We start from the raw sequence: 16,097 nt of genomic DNA, 5'->3' as shown, positions 1-16,097 counted from the left end.
GGTCTTTTTTTGTATATATATATATATATATATTCATGTTATCCCTACAGCACTTCTCCCATACAAATGATGCTGAATAATCATAATCAAACCACCACTGCACATTTCTGTATGGAAATACTATAAAGAGCAATCTGCACTGTGTACAAGGACAAACACTCTGTCCATTATCTGCTCACATGCAAGTTTTCAAAGGACATTCTCCCTTCTCCAGGTTTTTGCTGCTTCATAAAAAGCCATTTTAAGTCAATTTTCCAGCTGGTTTCCTAATCAACCATTAATACATAAACTCCCAAGAGATTTCAGAAGCATCAGCACAATAAAAAGAAGCCATATTTATTATAGCTTTCCTTTTTCACAAGTTTACAAGTAGAGGACAGGCAAATATTGGAGCATAAAGAGCACACACTATAAAGTTAAAGACGATAGACTGAAAAAGATCAAACACATTAAATGGAAATGTTTGTTCCGAAATGCAAACAAATACATGAGATAAGAGGACCTGATACATGCAGGGATGTTCCTCATACATGGCATACACTACCTCCAATGTATCTCCATCTGCCTCCCCCTCCAGCTCCACAGTGTTGCCGACCACATCAGTTATGATCTCTTTCACAAGAGTACAAAACCTAGGGACAAGCACAGACTGTAAGGCCAGAGAAAAAGCTGCCCTAATAGGATGACTGAAGAAACTGGTTCCCTACCACCTTCTTACCTGTTGCACTGGTCTTCTGTAGAAAAGTAGATTTGAAAATCATCTGAATTGTCATGAACATACAGAAAGCAGCACCTCTCATCAAACTTAGATATGCTGGAGGTATTCAGAAAGGAAAAGCATTAATCAGACTATATAGTGCATCAGGAATATTAAAAACCATTTTCAAGGCAAGGAGACATACAAGCCTCATATCCTTCCTAAACAGAGGTGGGGGTGTTGTGATTGTACAAGGCACTGACTAGGCTAATCGGCAGTGCAATTGTATCTGGAAAAAATTAAATAATGGGTGTGGGGGTGGCACTGTATCAAGTCACCAGTTTAACCAGCGAATGGAAGGGTTCACTTGTACCAAGGCACTATGCTTTTCTTCTCATGGGGAAATTAGATCTGTGATCCAAGAATGGATTTCGATTGAATAATGCATCTCATGGTAATCTCTACTGTAGGAAGAAATGTCACCATAATAAAAGCGAATCATGTTGTCCACCTTAAATAGTAATGGGGCCTACAGGTTAAGAAATACAGTGCTAGTCTAGCCAGAGAATGCAAGGTCGCAGTTGTTCCAAGGTAATATGCTAAGGGGGGGGGGGGGGGGGGGGGCAGCAGCCCCATGGCACAAGGCAAGTGGTACAATCTGCACATCTAGCCTTGTTTATATTCATGTTTGTATTTATTAATATGAGCAGGAGATTATTAGTGTAAAAGCAGCATAGTTTTCTATAGATGAAGCAGTGCCACACACTTATATTACTGGACTACAAGAAAGGGTAAAATGCACCTTGAAGTATCTTTTAGGGTCGCAGGAAGCAACCCTGCAAATATTTCAAGTTAGAAATAGATTAAAAAAAAAAAAAAAAAAAAAGGATTATGGAAGACTGAAAAGTTGCATTTGCTTCAGGCAAAACCATTTCTTCTGATAAACACATTTTAAGATATTCTTGCAGTTACTGGAGCTGTACAGCTGAATATTCTGAACTGAAACTGATGAAAAATAGCATGGTACTGGTAACTTATTAATCATTCTGATATAGACGAGTGCTGGTTGCTAAATTTGCATTTGGTGTAATCCTGTTTTACTAAGCAAAATAAGTCATACATAACCCTTATCACATGTTAAGCATATTTTGCAAATAACCTGCTAGATCCATGACTCTTCCTACCAGGTATTATGTCTAATACAGTAATTATTATCATTTATTTATATGCTGCAAACACATTCACACAGTGTTTTATAAAGATTATAGGTCTTTTAAATCTGACCCTGCCCCAGTGGAGCTTACAATCTGAAGTTCCTCCCACAATGACACAGGGGAAATTTCATAAGGAGCCCAATAACCTGCATTTTTGGTTATGGAATGCGGCAGGTAACTGGAGTTCCCACAGGAAACCCATGCATTGAGTAAACATACAAACTCTGTGCAAGGCAGTAGTGTCAACTAAATAGCTACAGTGGTGTGAAAAACTATTTGCCCCCTTCCTGATTTCTTATTCTTTTGCATGTTTGTCACACAAAATGTTTCTGATCATCAAACACATTTAACTATTAGTCAAAGATAACACAAGTAAACACAAAATGCAGTTTTTAAATGAGGGTTTTTATTATTTAGGGAGAAAAAAAATCCAAACCTACATGGCCCTGTGTGAAAAAGTAATTGCCCCCTGAACCTAATAACTGGTTGGGCCACCCTTAGCAGCAATAACTGCAATCAAGCGTTTGCGATAACTTGCAACGAGTCTTTTACAGCGCTCTGGAGGAATTTTGGCCCACTCATCTTTGCAGAATTGTTGTAATTCAGCTTTATTTTAGGGTTTTCTAGCATGAACCGCCTTTTTAAGGTCATGCCACAACATCTCAATAGGATACAGGTCAGGACTTTGACTAGGCCACTCCAAAGTCTTCATTTTGTTTTTCTTCAGCCATTCAGAGGTGGATTTGCCGGTGTGTTTTGGGTCATTGTCCTGCTGCAGCACCCAAGATCGCTTCAGCTTGAGTTGATGAACAGATGGCAGGACATTCTCCTTCAGGATTTTTTGGTAGACAGTAGAATTCATGGTTCCATCTATCACAGCAAGCCTTCCAGGTCCTGAAGCAGCAAAACAACCCCAGACCATCACACTACCACCACCATATTTTACTGTTGGTATGATGTTCTTTTTCTGAAATGCTGTGTTACTTTTACACCAGATGTAACGGGACACGCACCTTCCAAAAAGTTCAACTTTTGTCTCGTCGGTCCACAAGATATTTTCCCAAAAGTCTTGGCAATCATTGAGATGTTTTTTAGCAAAATTGAGACGAGCCATAATGTTCTTTTTGCTTAAAAGTGGTTTGCGCCTTGGAAATCTGCCATGCAGGCCGTTTTTGCCCAGTCTCTTTCTTATGGTGGAGTCGTGAACACTGACCTTAATTGAGGCAAGTGAGGCCTGCAGTTCTTTAGATGTTGTCCTGGGGTCTTTTGTGGCCTCTCGGATGAGTTGTCTCTGCGCTCTTGGGGTAATTTTGGTCGGCCGGCCTGTTCCATGTTTTTGCCATTTGTGGATAATGGCTCTCACTGTGGTTCGCTGGAGTCCCAAAGCTTTAGAAATGGCTTTATAACCTTTACCAGACTGATAGATCTCAATTACTTTTGTTCTCATTAGTTCCTCAATTTCTTTGGATCTTGGCATGATGTCTAGCTTTTGAGGTGCTTTTGGTCTACTTCTCTGTGTCAGGTAGCTCCTATTTAAGGGATTTCTTGATTGAAACAGGTGTGGCAGTAATCAGGCCTGGGGGTGACTACAGAAATTGATATTGAAATTGAAAATTGAAATTGATAAACCACAGTTAAGTTATTTTTTAACAAGGGGGGCAATCACTTTTTCACACAGGGCCATGTAGATTTGGAGTTTTTTTTCTCCCTTAATAACGTAAACCTTCATTTAAAAACTGCATTTTGTGTTCAATTATGTTATCTTTGACTAATAGTTAACGGTTTTTGATGAGCAGAAACATTTAAGTGTGACAAACATGCAAAAGAATAAGAAATCAGGAAGGGGGCAAATAGTTTTTCACACCACTGTATATTATAGTCACAATTACAGAAATACACATAGCCTTAAATGCAGGATCCTAAAACTCATACAATATACTACTCAGCTGGCACAGATACCTGCAGTTAAGGGTAGTCTGGTGGTTTGGTAATGTCCCTATCCACCTTGTGACTGCTTCTCTAGGCTGTTAAACATAACCCTTCCACACTCACTCACTAACAAGCAAGAGGACAAGTAGTCTGGCTTGGACCCTCTGCAGACTGCTTGTCTCATGGGCTTACCATCTCTTATTACAAGTTTTTGGGAAGTAGAATAGCACACCACTGATAACAAAAGAGGAGCCTCTGAACAAGGACAGATGCTGTGTGTCCTGCCATAATCTAGAACACTGTAATCATTAATATTAAAGCCATGTTTTAGCACAATATAGTAATTTATAACTATAAATGCCAAGTTCTGGCACTTTGCACAATAATTATGCTCAGATGAACAGTGCAGCCTGTCACAGTAGAGAGAAGGGAAGCTGCTACTTTAATTACAAGCTGTGACCTTTATCAAATGACAGAATTCAGGGCATGTGGAACAGGACATAGCAGAAGGACATATTAAGTTTATGCTGCACGGGTGAGGCATAAGGTTATAAACAGAAAAAACAGTTATAAAATAATTATAACTTGTAAAAGAATCAGGAAAAACAGATGGTGAGCTTTGTGGTCAAAAATAAAACAAACTGAATTGTCAGTAAGGGGTTATTCTTATTTAAACACACAGGAATAAGTTGTTCAGCGATGAGTGCCATTTATAAATATATATTTGCATATAAATATAAATTTATATATATCTATTTATAAATATTTTTCAATGACTATTGTTTTGGTAAGCGATCAGTATATTAGGAAGGAATTTCATACAATTCCTGATGTTTTTCTGCAGCTATTTGTTTCTTGGGAAAACTTCAGTAACAGTGCAACTACCTGTGTATCTGATAAAAGCCTTCAACTGGGAAAGGCCAGTATTCATACAGAAGAAAGCGAATTCTGCACATATTCACTATGTGACTTTAGCATACCACTGGCTATAAAGGGGAAGACAGGCAGACCTGTACAGCAGCAGAATTAGAGATGCAGATTTTGTTCCAGCAAAAATGGCTCCACCTTTAACTTAAATGTAGCCCAATATAGATGTTGGTCATAAAATTGCCATTCTCCCTCCTACTCTTCCATGAATTGTTTTACACCAAAAGGAGTACTATTACTTCTTTAGGATTTCCTGTTATTGTGTACTGACTATGACATTTTTTACTTGAAAAAAAAAAAACAATTTTAGATTAATTTTGTAAGATATACTTTCTAAAAGATGTGGCTTTAAGATAACAACAAAAAAATATCAAAAGCATTGTTAAAAGCATTACATTCACATACCTTATGCCTCTGATTGAGGAAGCAGTGAAGTTCCATTCATGAATGCCTTTCTGTCATATCCAGCCCAAAAACAGACAAAGAAGGTTGTTTAGTACACAAACACTAACTTTAAGCATGTTCTAATATGTTAAATATTTATTTTCAGAATTTAATGCTAAATTTCAAGGGGACTCCAATGTTGTATATCCCAAATCAGCTTCTGTAGGAGATCTACCATCCCAAAGAGAAGAGGAAAGAGGAAGAGTAGGAGTATGTAAATCGCATTCTGGGGATTATTTACTGTTATCAGGCTGTGGTACCTTCAGGTTAGTACCTCACCACATGAAACAGCTACTTTCAACAGGATAAAGATCTAATTAGTGATTTTGTCTTGTTTTAAGGACAAATATGGAATATTAATTCTAATAATACAAACATAAGGCATTTCACAGTTAAAGGAACAGTAACACCAACAAATTAAAGAGATTTAAAGTAAAAGAAATATAATGCACTGTTGCCCTGCACTGGTAAAAGTTGTGTGTTTGCTACAGTAACTCTACTATAGTTTATAAAAATAAGCTGCTGTGTAGCCCTGGGGGCAGCCATTCAAGCTGGAAAAAAGGAGAAAAGGCACAGGTTACATAGCAGATAACGGATAAGCTCTGTAGAATACAATAGTGTTTTATCTGTTATCTGCTAAGTGCCTGTGCTTTTTCTCCTTTGAATGGCTCCTCCCATGGCTACACAGCTGCATTCTTTAGTAGTGTTTCTGAGGCAAACACCCCAGTTGTACCACTGCAGAGCAGCAGTACATTATATTGGAATTTCTTTTATACACTTGAATTTTTTGGTGTTACTGTTCCTTTAAGAAGGGCACAGATAATGATATCCAACAATGTATAGAGATCTGAGAATGCAAGCGTGCATCTTATTGCCATTTGAGAGATTGGAACATTATACAAAATGGTTAATTTGCACACTGGTTTTGCTTACCATTTCCACAGGAGATACATGCCAAAGGGAGACGGTTCTCTCATCAGCTTCCTTGTTTATTGAAACATAAGATGGTTGATAAACCTTTGTAGGCTCCAAGACAAGAACCTAACAAAACAAAATAAAAGAAACATTATAAGGTAAACAATATATTTTAATGTGAAATTGCTAATGGGACAGAAGAAAAAAATGATCAAATGTTGAAATTATACAGTTTTTCCAAAATTTCACTAGACTGCTTCAGCCTGTTGCCCCTTGTGTGCTGAACTAGAATTCACATTTGGGTTTGTTGAGGAAGTTGTGGGGGGAAAAAGTTGAAAGCAAGAGATTAACCCTAACCATTAAGGTAAAACCAATATTGTTTAATCAAAAATACTGTAGCTATTTCACATGAATACAACAGGATACCTTCCATGCTCATAATAATGAATAAAACTAAAGGAGGAAAGTTAGAAATACAAAAGTGTACTATGAATATCAGCAGGTAATCTGCCAATGAAATGAAAAGTAACTGCAGCTCATCTTCACTTCCTGTTCCTTATTAGAAAAGGATGCCATACCATGTATTGCCGCTCGGATATTATCCATTAAATTGGATACTGTACTAGTTCTGCCCATGTATGGCCACCTTAATAGCTATCTCGGACTTGTAATGATCTAGTCCAGGGGTCTCAAACTCGCGGCCCACGGGCCATTTGCGGCCCTCGGTACAATATTTTGTGGCCCGCACCAACGCCTTCTCAAAAGCAATGAATGGATCGCGATTTTTATTGCGATTCAAGGGATAATGCAAGGCACGGCGGGCGGGAGCTGCTGATTGCGGAAATGACGTTATGCCATCATAACAGTTATTATGGGAAGACGTTCTGTGTGCACTATTAGCTGCTAAGGAGCTAATTGTGCACACAGAACATCTTCCCATAATAACTGTTATGATGGCATAACGTCATTTCCGCAATCAGCAGCTCCCGCCCGCCGTGCCTTGCATTATCCCTTGAAAGCCAATTTTTTGTGAAATCCCTTATGCGGCCCAGCCTCATCCTGACTTTGCCTCCTGTGGCCCCCAGGTAAATTGAGCCCCCTGATCTAGTCATACAACATATTGTAAACCCTTACTGGAAATCTTAAGCCGTTTGTGGACTCTTTTGTCGCCTCGACAATTATATCCATCCAAAAATTAAATCTTTCTTGTCTTGGAGAATGTTCAGTGTTGAGCTTCCTGAATCGCTGAATTAAGAGCAAATTTTGTACTGCTGACCTCAGGTACCTAGGAAATAACACAAAGATTACACTTAACTTCTTAACTACTAACTCTCCTGTAATACAATAAAAATGCAACAGGGATTTAACATGAACATATTAGAACTCAGGACTCATGTCCTAGAAGATTACTCCAAGTGACTGTTGTCATTGCTCTGATCTGAATTCCATAAATTGCACATATGCTTATAGAACTGCTTACCTTAAATCTGCAAAAAATCGTTTAAACATTAAATAAACCCAATACGATAGTTTTGTATTAAATTGTTAATTAAATCAAGTGCAAGGCCCTGTTTTTTATTATTACAGAAAAAAGTAATCAATTTTAAAAATTTTAATGATTTGATTAAAGTGGAGTCTAAAGAGGATCCTCCTAGTTTGCTACCTTATTTTATTGTTGATGGTTTTAGTGGTCTTTGGTGTCTTCACTAATAAAAAATGTTTTGATTTTATTGTTCACAACCATTATGTGGTTACAGCCCAGCAAGGAATTAGTCTTTTAAAGTACAATGTGGGTCTCTTAAACTAGTCCGAGACAAAACAACAGTTTTGGTCATACAGGTATGTGATCAGTTATCCAGAAAAGCCAAAAAAGCTTGGAATTACGGTAAGGCTAGCTGCTTTCGCTCACATAAAAAGGTTTGGGTGCATTTTGTCAGAACAGTATTACTATCTAGATATAGCTAATTATAATTTATACAGAAGTAATGTATGCATTTGCATTTATATTATGTTTATTTAATTTATTATACAGGAGAATGTGGATTTCCTAAACCATGCCAACTTACCAAACTGGAGGCTTGAGTTTAAAGAGGCGCTCAGATGCTTGCACTGCTTTCCCGATATCACCAGCCAGCATGCTTACAATAAAGAACTGACCCACATCCCAGTAATTGTTCATTTTCTCCAAGCTTCCTTTTCTTCCCAGAAGGCTATTCAGTCGCACACCTTAAATATATTGCAACAACAAACACTTTTGACTGAGGGGAGTTTGGCACCATGAACAGCATCTACATATTCTTCTACTGGTAAAAGACATGGTAATTTGTTGAATGGATGCCCATGTATAGTATATTCATAGGCCCCAGTAAGCCATCATACCCTAGAGACCCATCTGACTCTAAAGTCGGGGAACAGGGACTCTGTGAATGAGGAATAGCTAGAATAGGAGCACTTTCTGGGAAAGTGAGACAGTTAGATCAGATAGAAAGAGCAGTTTCTGGTTCCAACCAGGAAAGGTTAGCTGGATGTACTCTTCCTTACAGGCATTGTTGCCTTAGTGCAGGACCACGGTTAAGACTCAGGAATCAGGTAAGTTCCTATCCCTGATCCACAGTTGGCTGTTTGGGATCCTTAACAGCTAAGGTATACTCCTGAGGATACTTGTCCAGTCTACTTTCCATAGTGGTGCCATGCTGTTTGGCTGTCTTTACCCTGCCCAGACTCTGTAGAGGTGGGATAAACCGGTGGACACCATCTCTTTCTGAGCTTTTGACTGCTATCTCTTCTGTGTTTGTTGGCATGTCCTGGCAAAATGTGTTGTGCCTGTAAGCTGGCACAGCAGCCCATTGCTTTAGTATTAGAGGGGTAAGAGAAGGCATTATCTGCAATAACCCTGTGTTACATGATTTGTAACCACAAGATAAAATAAATATTGGCAAATATTTTCACACGTGCAAATTAAAACTTGGTGCTTATGGAACAGATGATGACCTGAGTACTGTATCATGGTAACTGTGAGCCTCCTCAGTGTCCCTCTACATAACATCACATGACAGTACAATGCTAGATTCCACAGCCAGGAGTGCAGAGACCTGCAGGCCAAATAAGCTCTCAAATTGCATGAAATGACTTTCCCACAACCCTAAAAAATTAGCAGCCCACAAAGTAAAACTCCATACAGTCAGGCCAATAAGGACAGAAACCTCCCAAAAAATTCACCCACCTTAAAGGGGATTTAAATAAAAAAACTGAATTGATGCTTCTCTTATTTCTTTTTTAATTTTTAGGGGGTTCAGAGATATTGGCATTTTTAGACAGGCTTTTAACTCAGCATCCCTTTGGTTAACCAAGTACAAAAATGCATAGAGTGCAAAGATAGGAGGCATTCATGCATTTTTATTGGATTTAGATCCCCTTTATATGCTATTTTTTGCTCAAATTGGGTCATGTTAAATTGTTGTGACTTTCTTTTTATTCACTCACAACGTTGTATTTTGGCTGTGGGAAGGTTTTTGTCTGTTTTCCTCCTTCCTTTGTGCCTTCTCTTACCCCTCTAATACTAAAGCAATGGGCTGCTGTGTCAGCTTACAGGCACAACACATTTTGCCAGGACATGCCAACAAACAAGCTTCTTATGAAACTGTACAGTTTCCTATATGACCACCAAGGGGAAATCGAGCAGTCACACTATACTGCAGCACAGTTTCTTAAAGAAGAAGGAAAGACAAAAACTAAGAAAGCTTTATCAGAAAGTTCTATGTAAATACAGCCATAAGCACTCACACAAACACTGACTGTGATCTGTGCTACAAGCTGCTAAAGCTGCAGCAGGAAGCTATTAGAGACCAAGCTAAAATGACAGCTGCAATCTTAAACAAACAGAGGGAGCTTCCAGGGTGTTTACTTAGGTATGGTAAAACTTTCTGCAGACTAAATACAGCATTCTAGGTGGCACTAATGTGGCAAATCTAATGGCAGTAGAATGCCAAAATGACTTTCCATCTCCTTTAATACAGAAATGCAGAATAAACGTGACACAAGTCTGCACATGTATGTGGTCACTGTCCAACCTAAAACATTATGGCGGAGCATCTCTGCATACTGATCACATGCCAATTTTGTGACAAAACTATACAAATATCCAACTGGTCAAGCAGTTTGAGTTAAAAAAAAAAAGGCCCATGAGCAGTTCTTGACCAGGGTAATGCATGCATGTACAAATCTCTTGGGATCTAAAGGAATTATTCACTCACAGTAAATATAGTATTGGGCAAAATTAGAGTATGCTCCCAAGGGCAAGACTTTTTTTTTGCTTGTTTCACCAATTTTTATTCTGTTTACCATACTAATTGTGTTTGCCCTGATCCTTGTACAGCTCTGCAGAATATGCTGGTGCTTTATAAACTATCATGTAATTATAGATAATGATTTATAATGCAATAATATTCTGTGTTATAAATGCCTCAGACTGCAGGAAATTTGGTTTACTACTGTAGGCCTGCCTGATTAGCTTCTGTTTGCTATTCCTACATGACATCCTATACAAAAAAAAAAAGAAGACTAAGGGCTAGATTTACTAAAGGCTGAACAAATATGGGATGTTTACTTTCTCAGTTCCTCAGCTGAGCTACATTCAAACAACGAGTTTTCATGCTCTATCGAATATGTTACAGTGAGACAGTTAAGTAAAATGACTTTCAGGCTTTCCAGTTTAATATATTTTTAGGTTTCCCCGCTCAGCTATACTGAAACATAATATATAAACTTCCCCAATATGGGAGAGCTGATAGGCCTGTGGTCCTTAAAGGAGAAGGAAAGACTAGTAAAGAGTTTATCTCAAGTCGCAGGCATACCTTCAGTTGTCTCAATAGTGCCCTTAAGTCTCCCCATATTTCACCTGTTCAGAAGATCAGAAGCCAAACAGGAAAAAAAAACGCTTAGCTGTGTAGAGAAGATTCCCATAATGCAACGCTCCTGCACTGACAATTTGACCAGATCCATAGCATGCACATGCGCACACAGCAGGAGCGTCTGGTTGCCATGGTGACACAGAAGACACAGCTGGCAGGAGGAGAAGCGAGGCGGCAGGTGCGGGGAGCATGGAGGGCGAATGGTTGTGGCAGGAGAGGGAGACACATGCAGGCAAAAATATGAAGGCAGATCAGGGTGCAATGCAAAAGTCCATTTGTGAGCTGGCAGGCAGGTGCGATCAGAGGGGGGGGGTTGTGGCATTAGTGGTTGTGAGCCGGGGCAGGTGCGATCGGAGGGGTGGGGTTTCCATGGCGACGCAGAAGACACAGCCGGCAGGAGGACAAGCAAGGTGGGAGGTGCGATCGTAGCGCGCGGGGGGGGGCGGTGGTGTTGATTGTGAGCCGGGGCAGGCGCGATCGTAGTGGGGGGGTTGTGGCATTTGTGGTTGTGAGCCGGGGAAGGTACGATCGGAGGGGGGGTTGTGGCATTTGTGGTTGTGAGCCGGGGCAGGTGCGATCGGAGGGGGACTGTATATCCCGTAGAGACATGCTGGACAAGATGGCGGCATCGTTCACTGAAACAAATATGTAGTTTCTAGTATGTGTATCTCTGTAAACCTTTCATTAGGTAAACCAGAAATATAGCATTTTTACACAGCAATAGTAGTACTATTTAACAGTGTGCTTAATAGATTTTGACTTTCCTTGTCCTTTAAATTAAATTACAGTTATAGAAAATAGCTTCTAGTAGTGATCTGTTATCTCTAGAGGAGACTTCATCCTGGAGATAACCTATTTATTACCACCTTTCTTGGTAGAGAACCCCATAACTTCACTTTCTTCACAAATATGTTAGGGTTTAATACAGAGATATCGCTAAGGATTGCTTGCCCTATAGTAAAGTGACAAGAACAATAGAATAATTCTGTCTCCGGAAAGTCAAGTTCTACCAGGAGTAAAGCTGGCCATATACGTTCAGATTTTAGTCTTCTTCCAACTAATGTTCAGATATAGTTTGTACGTTTAAATGCAACGATTGTCATGATACCTAAAGTAGTAAACTGAGGCCCACACACCAATGACAGATTAAGGGGTAGTTCACCTTCAATTTTACATCTAGTATAATGTAGACAGTGGTATTCTGAGACAATGTGTCCACTGGTATTTATTTTTTATGGCTTTTTAATTATTTAGTCCTTAGCAGCTCTGCAGAATGTACTTTTACAAGCTATTCAGTTGCAAGGGACCAAACATTCAGTGGTTCAAGGGGGAGCCTTAAATATTATAAGCAGAGGGCCTGAATAGTAAAATGAATTATATAAGTAACAATAGAATTGTAGCATTACACAGCAATACCATCTTGGCTTCTGGAATGAAGTAAAAGGGGAAGGCAAGTAATTAAAGACACCATAAAACATGAAAAATGAAGACCAACTGAAAAGTTGCTAAGAATAGCACATTCTTTAACATGGAGACATATGGAGCTACTTAGTAGCAGCTATTCGTCATGGCTACTAAATGGCAGTAATTAGCCAACTATATAGACCAGTGATCCCCAACCAGTGGCTCGGGGGCAACATGTTGCTCCCCAACCCCTTGGGTGTTGCTCTCAGTGCCCCCAAACCAGGGAGTTATTTTTGAATTCCTGACTTGGGAGCAAGTTTTGGTTGCATAAAAAAAAAGTATACTGCCAAACAGAGCCTTCTGTCGACTGTCAGTCCACATAGGGGCTATTAAATAGCCAATTATAGCTCTTATTAAGGAATCTTTTTCATGCTTGTGTTGCTCCCCAACACTTTTTCCATTTAAATGTGGCTCACGGGTATAAAAGGTTGGGGATCCCTGATATAGACCATACTGAGAATTGCCTCTGCTAAAATACACATAGTGGCAAATATCAGTAATTGATAGGCATTGTCTATTTCTTTAGCCACTACTAGTAGCTCCATGTGTCCTTACTCTTAAGAAAATTAGGGATTTCAGAATTCAGAATTCAGTTTAGGATCCCAATAAGATTTGGATTTCCCATGATTTCTTGACAAATTTTCTCAGAGGCTTGGTGCTGAATAACTTACATTACTAGTTGTGTGGTATTTCAGATACACACTATGATATTTACCTATTTTTCTCAGTTCCATGGAGCTTTCAAACTGCTGCCCAGCAACAATAAGTAAAACAGCCAGATTGATTCCAGAATATAATGATGGCTGGAGCTCAAAGCCTTTGCGATACCTAAATGAAATTGTTCTAGGTTAGTGGGTCCATTATGAGAACGTTTAATTGAACAGACAGGGCTATGCTTGTGTAATACTTGTAATACTTAAGTATTCGCTACACACAGTTTAACTTTTCAAAATATCTCACAGTAAGTGTAAAATATACTAGATAATAGGCTTCATTTACAATGCACCACTCAGTGCGCAAAGTGCAAAAAAAGACTGCAATCTGCATTTTTTTTGCACTTGGCGCACTGGGTGGTGCTATTAAAAAACAGCCACATACCTCCGTTCTCAATTTCAGAGCACAGAGATCTGTACCTTCCCAGTATAGTGCTAACTGCATTAGTCAATGCATCATTCAGATGAGCAAGTCATGGAGTAGCAGGAGGCTTAGCCCGAATCAGTGCCCTGTCCTTACCATTTGCCTATAAGGCTAGCTGCAGGCCTGGATTTGTGGCAAGGCCACAAAGGCCTGTGCCTAGGGCGGTATAAATTTAGAGGCGGCATGCCGGCCAGCCGCACATAAAATTTGCTCACATACGGAGCACTGGGGACGGGACATGCAAAAAACTTCAGCCTGCCCTGTCCCCAGTGCTCCCTATATGAGCTACAAGGAGGCACATGTGCGATCTTGTGGGGGAGGCGGAAAATGGGGGTGTGGCCTCTGGGCACCCTAAACAGAACTCCGGCGCTGGCTAGCTGCACTTCATGCCGCTGTGCTCTCCCTGTGCTCTCCCTGTGCTAGACTGAGTGCCACCTACCCAGGGCACAAGTGCTTCTAAAATGAGCATTAAGGGGCACTCTAGCACTTTCACCCTGTTGTAACATACATGGCCCCTAATGCCTTCAGTTGGCACAGTTTTTTTGTTTCGGCCAATTAACTGTGAATATTTGCCACAGTTTTTATTAAATTGCTCAGTGGGTGGGGCCACAAAGCAACTGATCCCAAGACCACTGCAGCTTGATCAAACAGTGAGCCATTATGGGTGACCGTGCAGACACCATTAAAAAAAAAAAAGAGGGCAATCTATAAAACAGACCAAACTGAAACTAAAGCTGGCCATACACGCACCGATAATATCGTACGAAACCTCGTTTCGTATGATATTCGATGCGTGTATGGCAAGTCGACCGATATCGTAGGAGGCTGCTGATATCGGTCGACTCGCCGATCGGCCAGGTTAAAAGATTTTAATAGGGCGCCATAGAAGGCACCTGAGCAAAATCTGTCTTCAAGGCTGAATCGGCAGAAGGAGGTAGAAATCCTATTGTTTCTACCTCCTTATCTGCCGTTTCAGTCCTGAACGGTTAGTGGCAGATTGTAAGATCTAAAATCGCCACGTGTGTGGCCACCTTAAATAGGTAACTGGTTTCCCTTAAACCTGTTTAAGTTTGCTTTTCTCTGAAATCTGAATTGAAATGAAGAGGGGTTTTAACAATGCAAAAGACTTTTTTTAACCAAATAATAAAAAGCATGTTAAGGATCATAATATTCTCAAATGGATTTGCAGCTACTGCATGAATGACATCTGAACCCATAAAGCGCAACTTAGTAGCAAATGACAGATAAAGGTTTTTAACCGATCTAGCCAATCAAGGCAAAACAAACATCTTTACAAGTGCAGAACTTCTGGTGAGACTGGTCAGCTATACAATAGTAAAATAAAAGTGCAATATTGCAATTATACTCTTTTGCCGTTTTCCTTATTGAGAGCTTCTTTAAAGAAGAAATAAAGCCTTTAATAGAAGTAGGGTAGAAATGCTGCCAATATCAGCCAAGGCTGGGGCCAGTATTAGAAATTTACCGGCAATGTACTTGCTGGTAAATCTGTAATAACTATGCAATTCTTCCCCAGCCCATCGCCAAACCTCCCCTTTGTCCCCTCCTAGCTTTCATACTTACCAAATCTCCAGATTGACAACACAACTCATCCCTCTCTACGTCATGACCCCCTTGATGTCATGACATCACTGCCCTCTTATAGAACCACCCCTAACCCTGGCCGGTAAAGAAATTCTGAACAGGTGGAAATCCAAATCCCTTACCTGTGCTTAGGGACCAGCTCACAATATACTGTATATATAGAATATAAAAGTCACAATATAAGGCTAACTAGTAATTAATTCATATTTTTTTTTTTTTTTTTTAAAACATGGCAGCTCTGAAACCAGCAAAATTTTTAACAAAATTTAATAACCAGCCCTGCAGCATCAGCTTATATAACAGACAGACCTCATTTTCTGCGTAATTTACAATGACCCCTGCTTCTCAGCCCATAGCACATGGAGAATGTCAGAGCCACTGATGCTTCAAGACCCAAGATGGGAAGGGCCCATGTAATGACTTTAAAGGCCTGGATCATTACTGATAACAAGAGCTGAACATTTAGGCTGGTGCAGTTAAATACATAAAATATGGCATGTCTAGCCATATTGAATTTTAGGTTTTAGTACCCCCTTTTCTTTTTAAAGGTTTTTATTTTTGCATTAATACATAACAATAGAGTTTGGTAGAAAGGAACAGGTAAGGTACATTTGTCAGATGGCATTACAGAATTACAGAATATACAGCAGTACATTTAATTAGAGGTGATAGCTGATGAATCAATCAATGGTCCCCAAATTTTGTTATACTTATCTGGAACTCCTCTTGTGATATATGTTAATTTATAAAGTTCTAGTTGCTTATTTACTAAGGCTTTCCAGTTGCATATAGTTGGGAGCGTGGGACCCATCCATGTCATAGCTACCACTTTCTTTGCATAGAACATGAGTAAAAACA

At 39.6% G+C, this 16,097-nt stretch overlaps 1 protein-coding gene across 3 annotated transcripts in view; it reads right to left on the bottom strand.

Annotated features, from left to right (window-relative positions):
* The window catches only part of map3k15 (mitogen-activated protein kinase kinase kinase 15), a 78,256-nt gene that overhangs the window by 16,337 nt on the left and 45,822 nt on the right, over positions 1–16,097 (bottom strand). For 2 of the 3 annotated variants that reach the window (XM_012956991.3, XM_012956990.3), the window contains exons 8-14: positions 13,216–13,328; positions 8,193–8,352; positions 7,261–7,411; positions 6,145–6,252; positions 5,173–5,222; positions 719–814; positions 545–632 (exon numbers count right to left, since the gene is read on the bottom strand). In XM_012956991.3, the coding sequence (XP_012812445.1) occupies positions 545–632; positions 719–814; positions 5,173–5,222; positions 6,145–6,252; positions 7,261–7,411; positions 8,193–8,352; positions 13,216–13,328 (766 nt within the window). 3 annotated transcript variants of the gene reach the window in all.

Source organism: Xenopus tropicalis, chromosome 2 (genome assembly GCF_000004195.4).
Source record: "Xenopus tropicalis strain Nigerian chromosome 2, UCB_Xtro_10.0, whole genome shotgun sequence".
In the NCBI taxonomy this organism is placed as follows: Eukaryota; Metazoa; Chordata; class Amphibia; order Anura; family Pipidae; genus Xenopus; species Xenopus tropicalis.
This window is presented reverse-complemented; position numbering and strand designations above follow the sequence as displayed.